General features: G+C 40.3%; 1 protein-coding gene across 4 annotated transcripts; it reads right to left on the bottom strand.

Moving 5' to 3' along the window:
- Window positions 1-335: 335 nt before the first annotated feature.
- On the bottom strand, window positions 336-14,809 carry LOC108239003 (proto-oncogene DBL). 4 transcript variants are annotated; one of them, XM_017421426.3, is made up of 27 exons: window positions 14,727-14,809; window positions 14,340-14,567; window positions 11,910-12,044; window positions 11,599-11,715; window positions 11,318-11,467; window positions 11,094-11,218; window positions 10,890-11,004; window positions 10,679-10,798; window positions 9,245-9,436; window positions 8,958-9,149; window positions 8,689-8,869; window positions 7,950-8,038; window positions 7,606-7,706; window positions 7,342-7,408; window positions 7,105-7,220; window positions 6,913-6,982; window positions 6,726-6,818; window positions 6,509-6,601; window positions 5,399-5,524; window positions 4,987-5,202; window positions 4,775-4,867; window positions 4,615-4,693; window positions 4,302-4,347; window positions 2,469-2,641; window positions 1,922-2,034; window positions 1,130-1,242; window positions 904-1,021 (listed from the first exon to the last, which is right to left on the bottom strand). In XM_017421426.3, the coding sequence occupies exons 2-27, from the start codon at window positions 14,388-14,390 to the stop codon at window positions 940-942; spliced, it is 3,048 nt and encodes a 1,015-aa protein (XP_017276915.1). In that variant the 5' UTR covers window positions 14,391-14,567; window positions 14,727-14,809; the 3' UTR covers window positions 904-939. The 4 variants fall into 4 exon arrangements, with proteins under 4 accessions (XP_024862812.1, XP_017276915.1, XP_024862814.1 ...); XM_025007044.2 differs by having other exon boundaries at window positions 336-1,021; window positions 11,094-11,467; XM_025007046.2 differs by having other exon boundaries at window positions 2,469-2,566; window positions 11,094-11,467.
- Between the last annotated feature and the right edge of the window lie 1,979 nt (window positions 14,810-16,788).

The raw sequence follows: 16,788 nt of genomic DNA, 5'->3' as shown, positions 1-16,788 counted from the left end.
GTTTGACATTTGCATCGCTTTCTCTCTAAAATACTAAAAAAACAAGGTACTGAAATGCTACTTTAACTCTCTGATTTCATTGTTTGTTTTTAATCTGATCCTGTAAAGCATCCTTGGGTTTTATGAAAGGCTTTAAATAAATGTAAGTTCAGGCTGTAACATCTTATTGCCAGTTGTGAAAAACAAAATACATGGAGGGGAGCATTTATCTTTTTACATGCAACCACCATCTTGTTATCTATACGAAGTGAGCTGCAGGACTGGTCACATCTTGACACCAAAGAATTTTCCTTTTTTCATTTATCTTTTTTTTTTTTTGCTTTATTTATGCCAGGTAAATGCAACTGGAAGACTTTCTAGGTTATTTTTTGCTACTAAGAGATGGATTAACCACGGCCATTTCGGCACACATCTTCTCACAACAAAGATGGCTACAGTAGCAGCACCACACAATAAAGCTTTTTTTTCTCTCTTCATAAATCTCACTGTTACACAGAAGAAGCTGCAGTGATTAGTGTAGCTGTTTGGCACACAGATGATATGTCAGTATGCGTTCTGTGAGACGTCATAAGAAAATAGAAATTATACAACTTGTAAAATAAATTCCACTCACTGCCAGTTCAGAACTTCTACTGCATCACTGCTAAAATATACAAAGATGGCTTCTATGTGCTTTCGATTTTTATAGTCCTCTGAGGTTTATACTGAAGTTTATAGCCATCTAATGTGAAACCATCTTAGCCGTTTCACAAGTCAGAGTCTGTGGCTGACGCTGTGCCTCAGTCTGAGTCAGCTCAGTCAGATGCCCCCGTTTCTTGGCTACTTCATGGAATATGCGAGTCTGTGGGCACAGTGGGATATCTGGGTAAATAGTGGCCCAAACGAGTGACAAAAACAGAAGAAAGTACGCCTTGTCATCTATTCTGTTTCGACTGGCTCTCAGCAGGTTTCTCCCAGGATCCTGTGCAGGTCTTCAGGCTGAACGCGGCCTTCCTCGCCACGACTTATATTCTTCACCATCCTGTGGTTACAAACACAACAACAACAACAAAAACATATGAATATATTTTTTTTTACTCTTCATTCTTCTTTATCGAAATTTCAGAAACATGTGCCACTTGTACGTTACCACATTCCTGACGAATCCTCATGCAGCAGCTGGATGACATCACCACAGTTAAAGATGATGTCATCAGCGCTGGCCATGCTGCTTTCTACCATGACTCTGTACCTGCCCGCCACCTGCACAGGTAAACAAAACAAACAAAGAAAAAAAAATAGGAAACTGATCATTTGTATGGCTATGAATAACAGTTTATAAACTTAATCTACAGTATTAAAAGGAGAAATATATATAGTGGTTTCATTGTGAATGTCGATTTTCTTCTTTTATCCCAATTGGGAATTTGTAAAAATAAAAACTTTAAACTGTGGGGAAAGTCAGAGAACTGCAACTAAAGTAGTCATATTCCATTTTTGACTGAATTTGAGATGGATTTTATAGAGTGAATGACAAAAACAACGTAATAATTTCTAAATAACACAATAAATGTGTAAAATGTTGGAGTTATTGCCGTTTGATGAATATCAGCCTATACAATGGGTCAAAGCTGACAGTGGGGGGCAGAGGGAAAAAAAACACTATCCTGGACCGTTGTGAAGTAGTAAAGAACTCTTTTAGTAAAAGCCTAATGGAGAATAACTAAAAGCCCTAATCCCTGCAGTAAAAATGTTTCTGTCATTAGCGTACAAGCAGCTGTGCGAAGCAACACCAGAACTGATCCAAACCACTTTAACGAAGGGAACCAAGAGGTCGAGCTGAGCGTTGTCGTGTTAGTAGCGGACTTTATGTTCACTATGACCTAAACATGACGACAAATATTTTGTCTTGTAGAGCGTGCTCTGTGGCTGTAACTGTCACCAGTGGTGAAGGCTGATCCTCTTCATCTGAGTCTGATATAGCAGAGAGGTCTGTAGCTCCCCAGTCCTCCAGACCCTCGCAGATCGCCACGGAGTGGGCAGGAATAGGCCAGCCTGTGACAGACAACCGAAAACAACTACAAACTGTACTAATACACAATCTTTTTTAATCCTAATTCAAAGTCTGGAGCGCTGTGTCGAAACCAGGGGCGTCCAATCCTGGTCCTCGAGGGCCACTATCCTGCATTTACTTGTTTCTCTGCTCCAACACACCTGATTCAGTGCTTAAATGACCTCTTCATATTCTGCAGAAGCCTGTTAATCAGCCATTGATTCAAATCAGGTGTGTTGGAGCAGAGAAACAAGTAAAACATGCAGGATCGTGGCCCTCGAGGACCAAGGTTGGACATCCCTGGCCTAAACAAATGTAGACCTGAACGAACCATAGCGATGCTGTAAGGAAGAAAAGGCATCAGGTTCTCCACAGAAATGTATGTTTCTTGATATTTTCAAGATTCGTCCAAAACTCAGCTAAAACTCCAACTCACTGCGTCGTGGTGAATGAACCACGGGGTCTGAGTGGGCGGGGCTTGAATGGGTTGACTCCTCTCCTCTGAACCTGTGGGAGTAGCTTGTTGCCGAGGAGCTGTGAGGAACAGGGAGACACGCTGAGCAGCCTTCCACCGGCACGCCGCCCCACGACACACACACCTCTGATGCACTAAACCACACGAGCAGAGAGACAGAGACGAGCACGACAAACGAGACAAGCGACAACGTCCAGCGTGTCACAAAAAACGAGCTCTGACTTCATCCACGTTCAGGAAGTTAACACAGCATTCCTCGTAACTCAGTCACATATATTCCAGCACCTGATTCAGAAGATTTTTGACACATAAATATTGTATCCTTTTTATCATAATTGTTATCAGATTGCCACAATATATGGAAACAATATTCGATACACTCATACATACAACCCCTAATTAAATGACATTTGCAAATAATCCAGCGTTGCTTTAAGTTTGCTTTAAGCAGCAGATGTGTCAAATTTGCATAAAGAAGTTTACTGAATAGAAAAAAATATATATTTACAGTGTTTAACTAAAACAGACCATCTGAAATAATTCAAACTCACCCATCTGCTAGATAAAGCAAAGGAAACACTTCATTTACTTACAAATATCATTCACTGATCATTCAAAGGATTAAAAATCTTTACTGTGATTTATCATCCCCCGGTTAGTAAAAATCTAAAGTTTTGATCATGGCAGTCCCATGACTATAGAAATGAATACATAAGGATCTATATAGGTTTAATGGCAAGGGAAAATAACACCGTTAGAGCATCTATTAGTGCTTTTTAAGTGTTAAAATTCCAACCTCAGTCGTAAAGAAGATGCTTCAGGTTTATTTTGAAGGTTTTATTTCCTGTTTGTTCTGTTTCCTACCTTGTGACTGACTTGATCTTTCTGACTTGAGTTTTTACTTTTATTCTCTCTGCTTGCGTCTGCATACTGTATATTCTTGTTCCTACCACTTCTATTTGTTTTGTTTTTTTCCACTGTTCATGCAGGGTTCCCCACCTTCTTTCCCAGTCTACTTCTAATGGCTTGACTTTCTATATCTGTAACTTTTTTGTGCACGTTTTAGGGATTCCCTACCATGTTTTCTGCAGCATATTTAGTGTTAGCTAACTGGCTGTCCAATATGCAGTTTTATTTTTAGGATATTTCAGCTCCCATCCAGAAACTTTTTTCATGTAAAATGGATTACTAACTTCTTTCTACAATGAAGTTTTTGCTGCATCACAATAAGTAATATCAGCTATAAAATAGCAAATGAAAAATGATTTTAAAGTATGATAAATTTCCTGCATAATGAATGAAAACCCCGTTATATGTTGTTACACTCACAAGACTCAAACATTCATCATGCTGGCATGCTTACACTGATGATAACTACTACAGTAACAGTGCAAACACACACACAAACACTCCGTAATGTTATATTTTAGACTTCATCCTGGAGGGGTTATATACTCTCAGCAAACAAGCTGGCAAATATGAATGTTTGAACGTTGTTTATACTGATTTACAGATGGCTGAGAGGCATCTAATCTGAACCACAACTCATTTTTATGCTCATCCAGGATCAGCAGCTTGGTGCAGTGTTACTGCAGTGATTCTCAGTCACATTTATAAGCTATTTGAAACTCTAAACCACCTAATCAGGTCTCGTGAAACCAGAACTCGTGAAAAAAAACCAAATCTGGTTTATCAGTAATTCAGAGAAGAGCACTTTCTGTGGTGCTGAAAATCAGAATTTAAATATTTAGAGCTGATTCCTGCTGGTTACGGAGGTCGTGCAAAAAGAATCACCTGTCAGAGAGCGGGTTGTCTGAAGAAGGAAAAGATGGAACATCATCTGAGAAAAGAGGATAACAAAATTCATAGATTAAGAGAATGGAAATCTACAAACCACGTTATACTCAATTAGAAAAAGGCAACTCTGTCAGAAAATGGGAGCAGTAAAAAGCACAAGCTGAAAAGATAAGAAGTTATCTAATAGGAAAAAAAAAGCTCTGAGCTACATCTTTACTACAAAAATACAAATTAAAAAGGAAGAAATCCAGTTTAGAAGGAAAAAGAAAGAAAATAGATGTTTTAACAGAACCACATCATTTATAAAAACCTTGATGTAGTTTCTGCTGGTTGGTGAGAATTTTTTGAATCTCCGCCATCCAGGCGACTTTGACCTCCACCGTGGGAGCCTAGAGAGACAAATCCCACAGAGTTAGAAAAACACAAACTACAACTCACGGTAAATAGACATAAAACAGAAAGTTAAGTACCTGAACTATGTACACCACTTCCCTGCCACTGTAACAAATTTCAAATTTCTTCACATCTCCTTTCACATTGTCTGTGATTCCCACTGAACTCATCTGTAGGAAAAGAGAGGAAACATACGAGGAGCACTACATAAACTACTTTTCATAATAAAAAAATGCAACTTATAATGAATCCGCGTGTCTGATAATGTGAACGTATGAGGAGATGTTACTCTGAGGCAGGATTTGAAGCTGTAGAACGGCGTCCTGTCGTGGTTCTCCTCGTCCCTTCTCTTGCAGAAGAGCAGAGCGCGCTCGTAGAGGAAGAGGTGTCGCTGCATGGGTTTGAATCTGGCCAGCTCCTTCATTCGCACTGCTGCCCGTTTGTGACTGATCCACACGCTGAAGCTCCCTTGGAGGATTATACGACCCAGCTGGCTGAGATCACCCTGAGCCACAGACAGAAACGCAAACAGAACTGTTTCCACCAGCAGGAAATTCATCTCTGAAAGGAATGGGTTTTTAAGCACCTGTTACATTGAATGTACTAAATAATACATTGCATGAATTTGCTTGCAAAACATATAATGATGTACAATAAATCTGTTCATTTCTGTCTGATTGATTGAGCAGAGTGTGTGGTACCTGATATCCAGTGATGGCTATCTGATGCATGGAGTCGTTGACAGACTTGAGCAGCGTCAGCATGGAGTCCAGAGCCTCCTGCAGCTCCAAGCGGTACTGCTCCTCCACGCAGTGCTTCAGGAGCTCCTAAGCAAAGACAGACCCACAGGACGACATGTCAGTGGTTCAAACTCTATCTGATCTCAGAAACTGAAATCGGTTTGTCAGCCGGTTAGTCTGCTTCTCAGAAAATTGAATAAATTAAATCTGTCTGTCGTCAGCTCGTCTCTGAGCATCTGCTGCTCCTCTGTGGCATTGGAATTTTTTTTATCCCTGTCAGTTCTTTGTGTTTTTATGCAAAATCAGTTACTGCAGACTGATATTAACATATCAGTGATAGAAGTACTGAAAAGTAAATCATGCAGAAGCAGAGCCACTGACAGAGGTCAAGTAATAAAAACACAGAAAACTGAGTACAAAGAGTTGTCTAAACCAAGGTTAATAAAATATGTGATTTAGTTCATTTTTTATTTTTAACTAACACATATCACTATAAAAATCCTTGTGTTTGTGTGTGTTAAGTTTGTCAGTCTGTTAACGAACGATCTCTTAAACCACAGGATGGATTTTAATGAAACTCAGAAAGTAATCACTGGATGTACTGTAGATCTACAGCTGATTAACTCTGGAGTCAAGTTCATTCAAGATGGCTGCTACAGCTACACAACCATAGCAAACACAAAAATGCCTATAACTCAAGGAATTTTATAGATATTGAGCTAAAAGATTGATGTGTCTGTAGCTGAGAGTCATTCCTAACAAATATCCTGAGTGTGAAGGGCGATATAATGGTTTAATGATTGCTTCTTTTTTGCCTCAAAGCTGACACATTTGCACTGTGTGTAATAACTTTTATCATAATACATAAAACTGCTATTTTTTTTTGTCTTTGTGTTTTGCTACTAATCCTCTAGGATTGAGCGGATACAGCAAATGAGTAAGTGAGCGACTGAGTACTAATCCTCGGCAAAAATGATTTTCCCCAAGCAATTGTTATTTAATATCAAAACCTCACGTGCGATGGTGATTATAATTGTTCATGTGACCTGCGTCTCTCTCTGTGTAGCAAACCTTTAGCAGCAGCTGGTACTTGGTGAGGCGCTGGATTGGTTTCAGGAGGTAAGAATCAAGACCCAACTTGTGGTCCAACTTCTTCTGGCACTCCTGCAGAGAGTGTTACCGAGACAGAGACCAACAGACTGGAATCCACGTTGTGACAGCTTTTGCTCTCTAGAATGTGCAAGAAGATAATTTGAGAACGTGGATCATGTGATATATGTGCAGGTACCTGAAAGAAGGGTGACTCGGAGCACTGTCTCCACAGCAACTCCGAGCAGGGTTTGTTTTGGCAGTAACGTTCGTACACCTGGAACTTCTCCTTCTGCCCAACGCACACAGTACATTTAATACATGTCATGTTTTTTGTTTTTTTGTTTTTTTCTCCACATCAGGTGAAGTCATCATTGTCTGCTCACCCGTTGCAGAAAGCAAGCCCCCACCCTCTCTGGTGTTTCCAGGCAACCCTGCAGATCTTGGAGGAAGATCCTAAGTAGTGAATCCAAGAGGAAAAAATGAAAGGAAATTAGATTAGAGTAAAAAGACAGGAAGACAAGGAAAACTCAGTGACAGCTTGTGAACACTTATGAATGTGTGTGTGTGTGTCTTGCCTGCTGTGGAACTGGTAAATCTCTGGCATGTTGCCAAACAGAACATCTTTCTGGCTGCGGAGAGCCGAGGGAAGAAGATTAGCCATGGAGGGGTCCTCCATTTCTGCCCTGTAGCCCTGAAACGTGAGGAGGCAAAGTGAGGCAAAAAGAAGAAAAATCAAGAAATTCAAACTTAAAAACCTTGTCATAATCTGTGTTTCGATCAGATGTTGCTGTTTCTACTGAACACAAACTCACCAGAAGGACAGAAAGCAGCTCGTCCACATATATCCTCTCTGTAGCTATCAGTTCCTTCATAATGTGGCTGAAAGAGTGAAATTTAGAGATAAGTCAACAAAGATCTGTACAGAAAGTCACATACAATTAAAAAGTGTAAGATTCTAATGGCTTTTCCACGTGTACACAAAAACAGCTGCAGACTGCACACAGTGGAAACCAGATCTGAGTCTCAGGTGGTGTTTTAGGTCAGGCATCACGTCTGACGGGTGGAGACCTGCTCACCGTGTGACCTGCTCTGGATTGTCCTCCACTTCTGAGTCAGTTTCCGGGTTGGGACCATACAGGCAGCTGCGGTTACCCTGGTAATCATGCATCACCTCAATCTGACCAAACACACATTAAACATGTCATCTTAGACACAAATATGTGAGCCAGCATTTCAAGCTCAAAGTTTTAAAAAGAAAGAAATCTGAGCAGAATACTCATTATTTGCAATGGTAGGCACTTAAATGCGTGTCATTATAGAATCTGAAGAGTTATTTTTGCCTTCATGTGGGCAGAAATCACAAACCCAAACAACAAGGACAAAATATGGGTAATAAATTTACACACACACACACACACACCTTGCGCTGGCTGTTGTTCCTCCTTGCTGCTTTTTTACCAGGAAGAAGGTCAAATGAGAACTTTGAGTTCAAGACGTTAAAGTCAACACCTGCAGGGAGTGTTGAACAAATACACAAAAAGGAAATGCTGGTGAGAGACCAAGTTAACAAGACAAATACATGAGGAAGGAAAGCTCAGAGTCTGTGTTAAATGCAGCTAGTGGAGAATTAAAATTGAAATAATCAAATTAAAGTTGAAATAATCACAATAGAAGCTAAAATCATCAAAACAGTAACTAAAACCAGGCAAAACTGTTAAGTTTTGCTAAGTTAAAATTAGCAACATTGTTGCAGAAAGCTAAATTTGCAAAACACTAGCTAAAAGTCTAATGTAAGAAAAACCATCAATAAGCAAAAATTAGCAAAATGGTAGCTACAAACCTAAAAGTAGCAAGACAGTAGCTAAAAACTAAAAGAAGCATACGATAAAAATAGAAAAAGTATGCTGAAGTAGATTTCAGACAATGTTCTGAAGGAGCTCAAGAGCTCTAAGTGTATTTCTGTGAAAACGTTTATAAATGAAGTTAAATAATAGAACAAATTAAAAAGTTTCACATACTAAAATTTGTAGCACACTATTCCCAATCCATTTAATGTATGACTGGGTAAAATAGCACAAAGTATGCAGAAGTGAATGCTGACTCAGCACATACACGTGTGATCTCATCCTGTAAAAAGGGGGTGCTAACGTGGCGTTTACCGTGTTTTGGGGAGAACAGAGGTGACTTGCAGCGCAGTAACGTCTGGTCGGGTTCTGGTCGAGGAGCCACCAGCTGTATGGGCCGAACCTGCACGTCTGCCAGCTTCTTTAGACACTGCTCTCTGTTTCGAATCATAGACTGAACCGAGTTCAGCTTCTCTGTTACCATAGTAACCTGGGACTGCAACAAGGAAAAACAAAGCAGGGTGAGCCGAGGTGGGTTGTGAGCCTTGTGATTGTTTTATGTGGCAGCAGCAGCACTCAGTCACCTGCAGCTGTGGGGTGAGTATGGCTTCAAACTCCAGGCTCAGGGTGTCCTGACTGTTCTTCAGTGCAGACGGCGACCTCTCCTGGTGATTGCTCAGGTACTGCAGCGCCTCCTGAGCTCCCTCTTTCGTTTGAAACTTGTCCACCATCTGACTCGCAAGCAGGTAGGCGCCCTCGTCGCACCAACGAAGTGCCTGCTCAAAAAAAAACGAAACATTACTAAACATGAGTCATCAACCCATCTGGGTTACTCTGAGTATGTGTGTGGAAACACTTGGGCAATTTGTACCTCCTCGAGGCGCAGCAGCAGGTCTCGTGTTCGGATCAGAGAGGCCCTCTTAGAGCGTATGGCCGTACTGATGACATCGCAGTGATGTCGCAGCTCATTGCAGCGCTGCACGATCAGAGCCAAAGCATAGTGGTGATTGGCAGCCAACTGGTGGCCGTGCAGGATCACCACCTGGGCTCGAGCCATTTCCTCCTGGTTCACACAAACACGTGAAGGTTACTTAGTTCTTCACCCTAACCCTAACACAACCCAAGTTTAAAAAATTATCCTAAAGTGTTTAAAAAAGCTTAAAATGAGATATTTGAGATTCTGTGGGAAGTCTGGCTCTGTGTAAAGGTTACAATTAATTAATATCATTCCTGTTTTAGATATGTCTTTGAATGACCTCAGTTTGGAGAAACAGAGTTTAATTATATCCAAATCAACAAGCTAACTAAGCTAATGTTATTTCATAAATCTTTACAGCGCAGTCAGTTTTGCAGCACAGTTATTCCAGCAAAAATATCATACAATTCCTGCTAAAGGAGGGCCGAGCAGTACCAGAAATGCTACAGATAACTGCAACTGCCAGTATTTGTGCTTGCAAATAACCATAGAAGTCCATGTAAATAACAGGGTACTGCAAGTAGTCAAAACTTTAAAACAATGTAAAGGTTTTTAAAACAGTATTTAAATAACCGCTATATAAAGGATAGAGACGGCAGCAGTCCACTTCGGTCTTTATATATATATATATATATATATATATATATATATATATATATATTGAAAAAAAAAACAAGAAGTAAGAGTGTACAGATTATTTTAAGTTTAAAAAAATCAAAGTTAGGAAAAAGAACATAAGGAACATTACATGAAAATAATTTGGTTCACACTCCATATCAGTAGCTGGCGGTAATGCACACCTTCCGTTGTTTGCCAACCGCCATAAAACACCACACAAGAAGAAGAAGAAATTCAAAGCTGTCTGAGAACAGTAGACCGGGAGTTACCAGCTCCGGTGATGCATCACAGGTGAGCTCAATAATATGGGGCGCCGTTTGTAAAAGAGCTTGTGCTAAAAATTCATGCCTAAATTTTGTCACATTTAGCTTCTGCTAAAAATTCATGCCTAAATTTTGTCACATTTAGCTTCAAACTCTGTTTAAAAATGTAGTGTTGATTTTCTGATGTCACTTTTTACAACATTTAGATTTAACATTTTGTCCACCAGCCACTATGGCTGGTGGACAAAATTTTTAATTTCCACCCCTGGTTACAGTTATCTTCAGATACATCCTTATATCATGATACAATATTAGCACATCATTAGTATTGTCAAAGCAATACATTGTGATCCATTGGTGTTCTCAATACTGTCAAACATTTCTTCATTTATTTTCCTCTGTCCTCTCAATACCAGTGAAATGTTTTTATTTATTTTTATTTTTTTACCTGAGAATGTTTGTCCAGAGTCTCCAGGTCCTTAAGAAGCTGCTCTGTCTGAACCACTGTGGACCCCATTGAGGCAATTTCCTTCTCCCGGGCAGAGAGACACTCCAGCACCTCATCCATCTACACGCACACACACCAAAAGAGTGTAAATCAGGAGGCAGGATTAAACCTAATGATGGGAAGGCACACACAGGGGCACCGATTATCCCACCTGCTGGAAGCTGGTTTCATAGTGCAGCAGCTGGAGGTACTGCTGCAGCTTCAGGTGGTGTTTGTCAAAGAAACCATCGAATGCCTCCTCCATGTCTCTGAGCTGCGCTAAGAGCCTAAAACACATATAAAAACAAAGTTCAGATCAGGTAGCAAAAAGTCCCATACAGTCTCACTCTAACTATGTCTGCAGCAGGTACTGCACCTCTGAACAGTGTCCATGTCAGACTGTATTTCCCTCTCTTCTTCTACGTCTCTCTTAGCAGCTTTGACTGTTTCCAGGTTGGACAACAGCAGGCGTCCTTCTTTGAGCACCCCGCAGATATCGTCCTGACAAAACAACACAGAACCAGCGTGAATGCAAACCGTCAGAGAGAGACCGAGCGCAGCAAGAGGAGGGGAGAAAGGAAGAGAAGTGGCGGCAGCAACCTTCATCTGTCTGTATCGGTGGGTGTGTGAGTGCACCAGGAACTCGATGGCATTCGCTTCATCTGGAAGTTCGGTATCGGACAGCTCAGAACCAAAGCCCTGCAGCAGCTGGGCGATCTCCTTCACTGTCACCGCAAAGGTCTCAATGGACTGCAAACACAAACAAGCACGCATATTTTACCCAAACATGAAGAAGACAAGCGATAAAGTTAAAAACAGTTGTTGAATTTTCTCGTTTGGAAACCCTTCCTGGCTCATTGTGATGGATCAGAAGTGCATACCGAGCGGAGGATGACCCAGTCGCTCTGACAACATTCTACTTTTGCAGTGAAGTCTGATGCCAGGTGGTGTTCATCGATGTAGCGCAGCAGGTCACCAACTGAGCGCAGCATCACCACCTGGAGAGCACCAAGGAGTAAACCAATAATTCGTGTGCCTCATCTGACATTTAACAGGCGGCACAATGAACTTTTCACGCAAACATTTGCGGCGTGACTGCAGAATTGTACAAACTGTTTGCGCTTAGGTCAGAGATGAACAGAACAAACATCATATAATTCTCAGTTTTTACCACTTCTTTCTTCTTTCTTACCGGCATCTTTAGCAGGAAGTCATCCTGGCTGAAGCGACAGCCCAGGTCAGTGCTCGAGGACGGACTGGGGGCGGAGCTTATCAAGCCAGAGGGGCGGAGCACCAAAACCAAATGCAGATTGCCAGGAAAAGAAGTCTAAAACCAGAAAACAGAAATCGTTTTATCCTTTGGCTCAAATCGTTTTCACATTTGAGAAATAAAACTTGGACATATCATATTTATGTTGTTCCTATTTTGAAATTCAGGAAAACCTGTTGTGACATTTAATCTAATGACAAATTGAATATAATTTACTGCAAATTTAGAATTTGCATTTAGCCTTACATGCATGATTTGGGATCATGGGAAGAATCCAGAGTAGCTGAAGAAAACCTGAGAATGCAAACTCCATTAAAAAGACCAAACCTGAATTTAAAACCAGGGACTTTCTCGCTGTGATTCAGAGCTGCTGTTAAAAAGTGTTTTTGATATTTGTCAGTTGAATAATTATGCAAACCCATGAGTACTTTCCATGATGGAACTGTGTAAAAAAAAAAAAAAAAAAAACAAATCCCACCAAAACTATTTCATCTCTAGGTTTACTGCAACAAAATGGGAAAAATATTGGTTTTCTAAATAACTCAAAGGATCTACACCCGAATAAAGAACTCAGCCTTTTTTATGAAGATTAGACACAAAGTGAAATAGATTGAAATTATTTTAAGGTCTTTGATTCTTTTCCCAGATTGCTGGACGTCTTCGGAGACAGCAGAGCAAGGAGACTAGAAGAGCTGATCTTCTCCATCAGAACAGATTGCAAAGCTCAACCCAGCATCAGCATCCTTCAGTGTCAGACTGATGGATCTTATGGCTTCTGCAGCACTTCAGCAGCTCTCACAGTCAGCTTTTCTTACTTATTTGGCTCTTTTCTCTGACGTCTGTCAATCAATATCAGCTGGTAGGCCACCTACATACCTTAAGTAGGCATACTTTACGTTTTGTCTTATCTGCTAATGCAAGGTACACAGGTACTTTATAAAAAAAATGAATTCTGAATTATTTGAATTAAACAGAATTATTAATTTGCTGTTGGCACTTTGTTTTGTATGCATATTAGCCCACAAGTAGTGACAATGTAGGTATGCAGGATGATGAGAATCACATCTTAGCCAAAACAAATACAACAAAAACATTTAAAACGAATAAAGTGGCACAAATTACTTTGTTAGGTGGATGTTAAGACCGTTGATCGGAATGATCACAAAATGAGGTTGGTGGCTTTCTGTGTCATTTTTTTACTTTGTAAAAACAATATTTGTCCTGATGTGAACTGAGAAAACCACTATCAGGATGAATACACCTAATGCCGTTAAATAGCTGTGAGTTAGACTGCTTTCAGATCATCATCCACAAGTCTGAATCGCCTCATTCAAAATTAAAAGCTCATTGAGGTTTTATAGCTGCTGTGATGCACTGTGGTGTGTGGCTGAAAGGTGTGTTATCTTTCAGAACAATAAACTTTCTTGGTGTGTTTTATTTTAGATCAGATCATATCCAATGTATTCTTTTGACCAGAGCAGACTTTTGTGCAAAAGTAATGCACCCCACATATTTATCTAACTTACTTGCCAATCAGAAATTTGCTCGTAGTTTGTTAGCACGCTCTCCCGTTTTGTTTATGCAACTTTACAACATACAGTGCGGTCCTTGTTCCATCAGAAAATTCAAAATTTTCAACATAGTTAAAGCAAATGATGCAGAAATGAGGGTTTTAACATCTATTATACATTTAAAGGCATTAGAATGTGGCATTCAGATAGTTTCTTGCCAGCGTTTCATAAAAGATTTAGCAGTTTAAGTGCATGAAGGTTGTGGTTTTGATTTTTAAGAGTTTGGGCTGCAACTTGGTGCTTCATTTATTTCTCATTTTGATACTTGTTTTGCTCTTTTTTAAAGAAACATAAATGACTCAGGTCTGCATCCTAAACAAAAACTATCAATGTCTTCTATAGAATTAAAGCTTTCTTGTAATATATAAACAAAAAAAATGTATTAAAGAGCCAAGTAGATTTTTGTGGCTCCATGCAAACTTTAATTAGTGGGACAGATGGTTAAAATGGCTCTTTTTAAGCATTATGTTGCAGACCCCTGCTCTAAACTTGACCATCCAGGCCTGTTTGTGGGGAACCAGACCCTTGAGCAGGACTTTACAGAACCCCTCTGCAGTGTCTGAGCAGATGGAGCTGATGGAGCTCCCTGCTGCACCGGTGTGTCATTGCTCTGTCCTCCGGTCCCACCGCCGCAGACCGAGAGGCGTCTCAAATACCTGCAGGTTAAAAGCATCCATCCCACTCTCTGCACCAAACAGTGCTTCCGAACAGCTGGCCTGTGTCTCTGCTGCAGTCCTCCTCCACCCTCCTCCCCCCTTCCTCCCCCTTCGGCGGAGCTTACCGCGGCCCGGCGCAGACGGGGGAACCCCCAGCGCGGGTTGGACTCGGCCATGGCGGCCCCTCCGGCGGGCGCTGTTCGGTTCGGGGCCCGGGGGCGTCCGCGGCGGGACGCGGTGTCCTGGAGCGAGCAGCCGGTTCTGTCCTCCGCAGTGTCCGGCCGAGCCGATCCGAGCGGAGCCGAGCCGAGTCGAGCTGAGTGCGCACCGGGATGGAGGGGAGCGTCACTCACCTGACGTCAAGACCCGAGAAGAGGTGGTCACAGGACACGTCTGCTGTCACATCACTGCTGTTAGCTCACATATTACTGATTTAATCACAGGATCATTCTAATTAAACTGATTCTACACAAACAAAACGTTCCATTAAATAGGAAAAACTACCTTCTGACCTGTTTGGAGATGTTGTTTTTCTCTGCATGAACTCAGGCACAGCGACTGTTTGGAGATGTTGTTTTTCTCTGCATGAACTCAGGCACAGCGACTGTTTGGAGATGTTGTTTTTCTCTGCATGAACTCAGGCACAGCGATAAGCAAACGGAGAGCAGGAAAAAAATAAAGTCTGCTGGATTTCCACCGGATCCACTAGATGGCAGTTTTGTGAAGTCAGTTTTTGACATTTAAACCATGTGGGATGCAGAGAGAAGCGTGAATGAATCACTTTTACTGCAAGCTGCTGAAGAATCTCAGGCTCGAAATCCTCCATTAGCTGAAAATCAGCAGGAAGAAGCTGAAAGGAGAACAAAGCAGCTGAAATTAGCTGGAAACAGCTCAAGAGGCCGCCACAAAAAGCTGAAATTGACAGAAAGGAGCTGAAAGTAAAACCTGCAGAAGCAGGGAGAACAAAAATGTGTTCAGCTGTGAAATTTGACCTAATAATAATAATAATAATAAACAGGATCACTATAAACTATATGTTCTTTAGCACATTTGGCCAATATGGAAGACCATTTCTGCCACTTTGAAGAAAAATGGATCCTCTATTATCATACTTAAAATTGTAATTATGACGTTTTATTTCAGAATTATCATATAAGATATTTTTAAATTAAAGTGGCATAAGTGGGCTTTCACAGACGAGTAAACTAATTAACAAAACACAGCTAAAAATCCAACAAGGTCATCATTTAGAAATGAGTTTTCACATCATCAAACCCTGTCACATATTAATCACATATGTGATATAATGTTATTTGCTTACTTGTTAAATGTTAATATGATGGAGGATAATGTAGCATGATGTGCAGTTTAGGGAACACACTGGGGCAGGTTACTTATATATTTTTTTTTTTCTTTCTTATTTTCTTATATTTTCTTTTCTTATCCTCTGACACACAACACTAAATTAAGATTCGTTTCTCTCTTCGTCTGTTTCTTGTAGCTTTCCTGTACAAAGAGTCGTCTGGTAATTATAGATGTTGGTCAGTTAACGGAAAAAATAAGAATAATCTACTTGTACGGAGCTGTGTATAGGCCTACTCAAAATAGAAAAAATATATTTTTAGCAGGTTTATTTAAAAGCAGGTTCAAGTAAATGTCCTTTATGTAAATGTTCTCACCTGTACAGTAGCATGCTTATTTTTTGTTTCCAGACAGACAGGCTTTCTTATGATCGTTTAAAGTGGATTTGATTGTTTCTTTTATTCTGCTTTTATAGTTAGAAGGGGAGGAATGAGGACCGTTTTTGTTTTATTAAATTATTACATCGTCCATTATTCAAAGTAAATGCACGGACACTAGTGTCCACTTGAAGCCCAGACTGACACTACTACTGTTAAGCCCTTGAAAACATCACGGTGACCCCTGCCCTGTGGGTCATTCAGATGGCCTAAAGGTCTCATCTTGGCTGAACTCCAACATAGTTTTTTTGGTAATTTCTTCTCTTTTATCAATATTTTGTATTTTTCTATATAACTGCAACACTTTAAGTTAAGTTATGAAGTCTTTTTTTGTACTTTAAGCCCATAATTTATTCAAAAGTGCATCGTTCTGGTCACTCCTTCAGCACGAGCTTGTTAAAACAGACTTGTCAGAAGATTCACAGAGTTTCAAAGGTCAAAGGGAATCCTATCTAATCTTTGGCACGTTCCTGAGACGATGTTGAATAAGGCAGCTTACTCTGATGTTAGCACCAAGGCTCCGCCATCCGTACTCTTACATGATTGGAGGCTGTTAATCTGCTGAGATCAGACAGACTTAAATACAGAGAATCAACACACTGCTCAGCAGAAGCCTCAATATATACTCCTTATTTTTACCTTTCACCAGAATACTAATATATATATATAAAACTCCATTAATTTTAGACTTGCATGTTCTTAAAATAAAAAAGTTTTAGTGTAATCTCTTTGACCCAATGTGTTTTTTTTTCCTTTTATTTATTGGCTGGATTATGGTTCTCCAGTTCACTATTTATTTTATTTTACTTTAATGTATTTTTATACATTTTGTAGC

Source organism: Kryptolebias marmoratus, linkage group LG13 (genome assembly GCF_001649575.2).
Source record: "Kryptolebias marmoratus isolate JLee-2015 linkage group LG13, ASM164957v2, whole genome shotgun sequence".
In the NCBI taxonomy this organism is placed as follows: Eukaryota; Metazoa; Chordata; class Actinopteri; order Cyprinodontiformes; family Rivulidae; genus Kryptolebias; species Kryptolebias marmoratus.
Note: the sequence above shows the minus strand (reverse complement) of the source record. Positions and strands in the feature narration are given on the sequence as shown.

Coding starts and splice junctions, on each gene's coding strand:
- LOC108239003 (XM_025007044.2), bottom strand. CDS start 14,390: ATGGCCGAGTCCAACCCGCGCTGGGGGTTCCCCCGTCTGCGCCGGGCC. Junction 6,819..6,912: donor GGGCTTGCTTTCTGCAACGG/GTGAGCAGACAA, acceptor TGCGTTGGGCAG/AAGGAGAAGTTCCAGGTGTA. Junction 4,694..4,774: donor AAGTGGTGTACATAGTTCAG/GTACTTAACTTT, acceptor TTGTCTCTCTAG/GCTCCCACGGTGGAGGTCAA.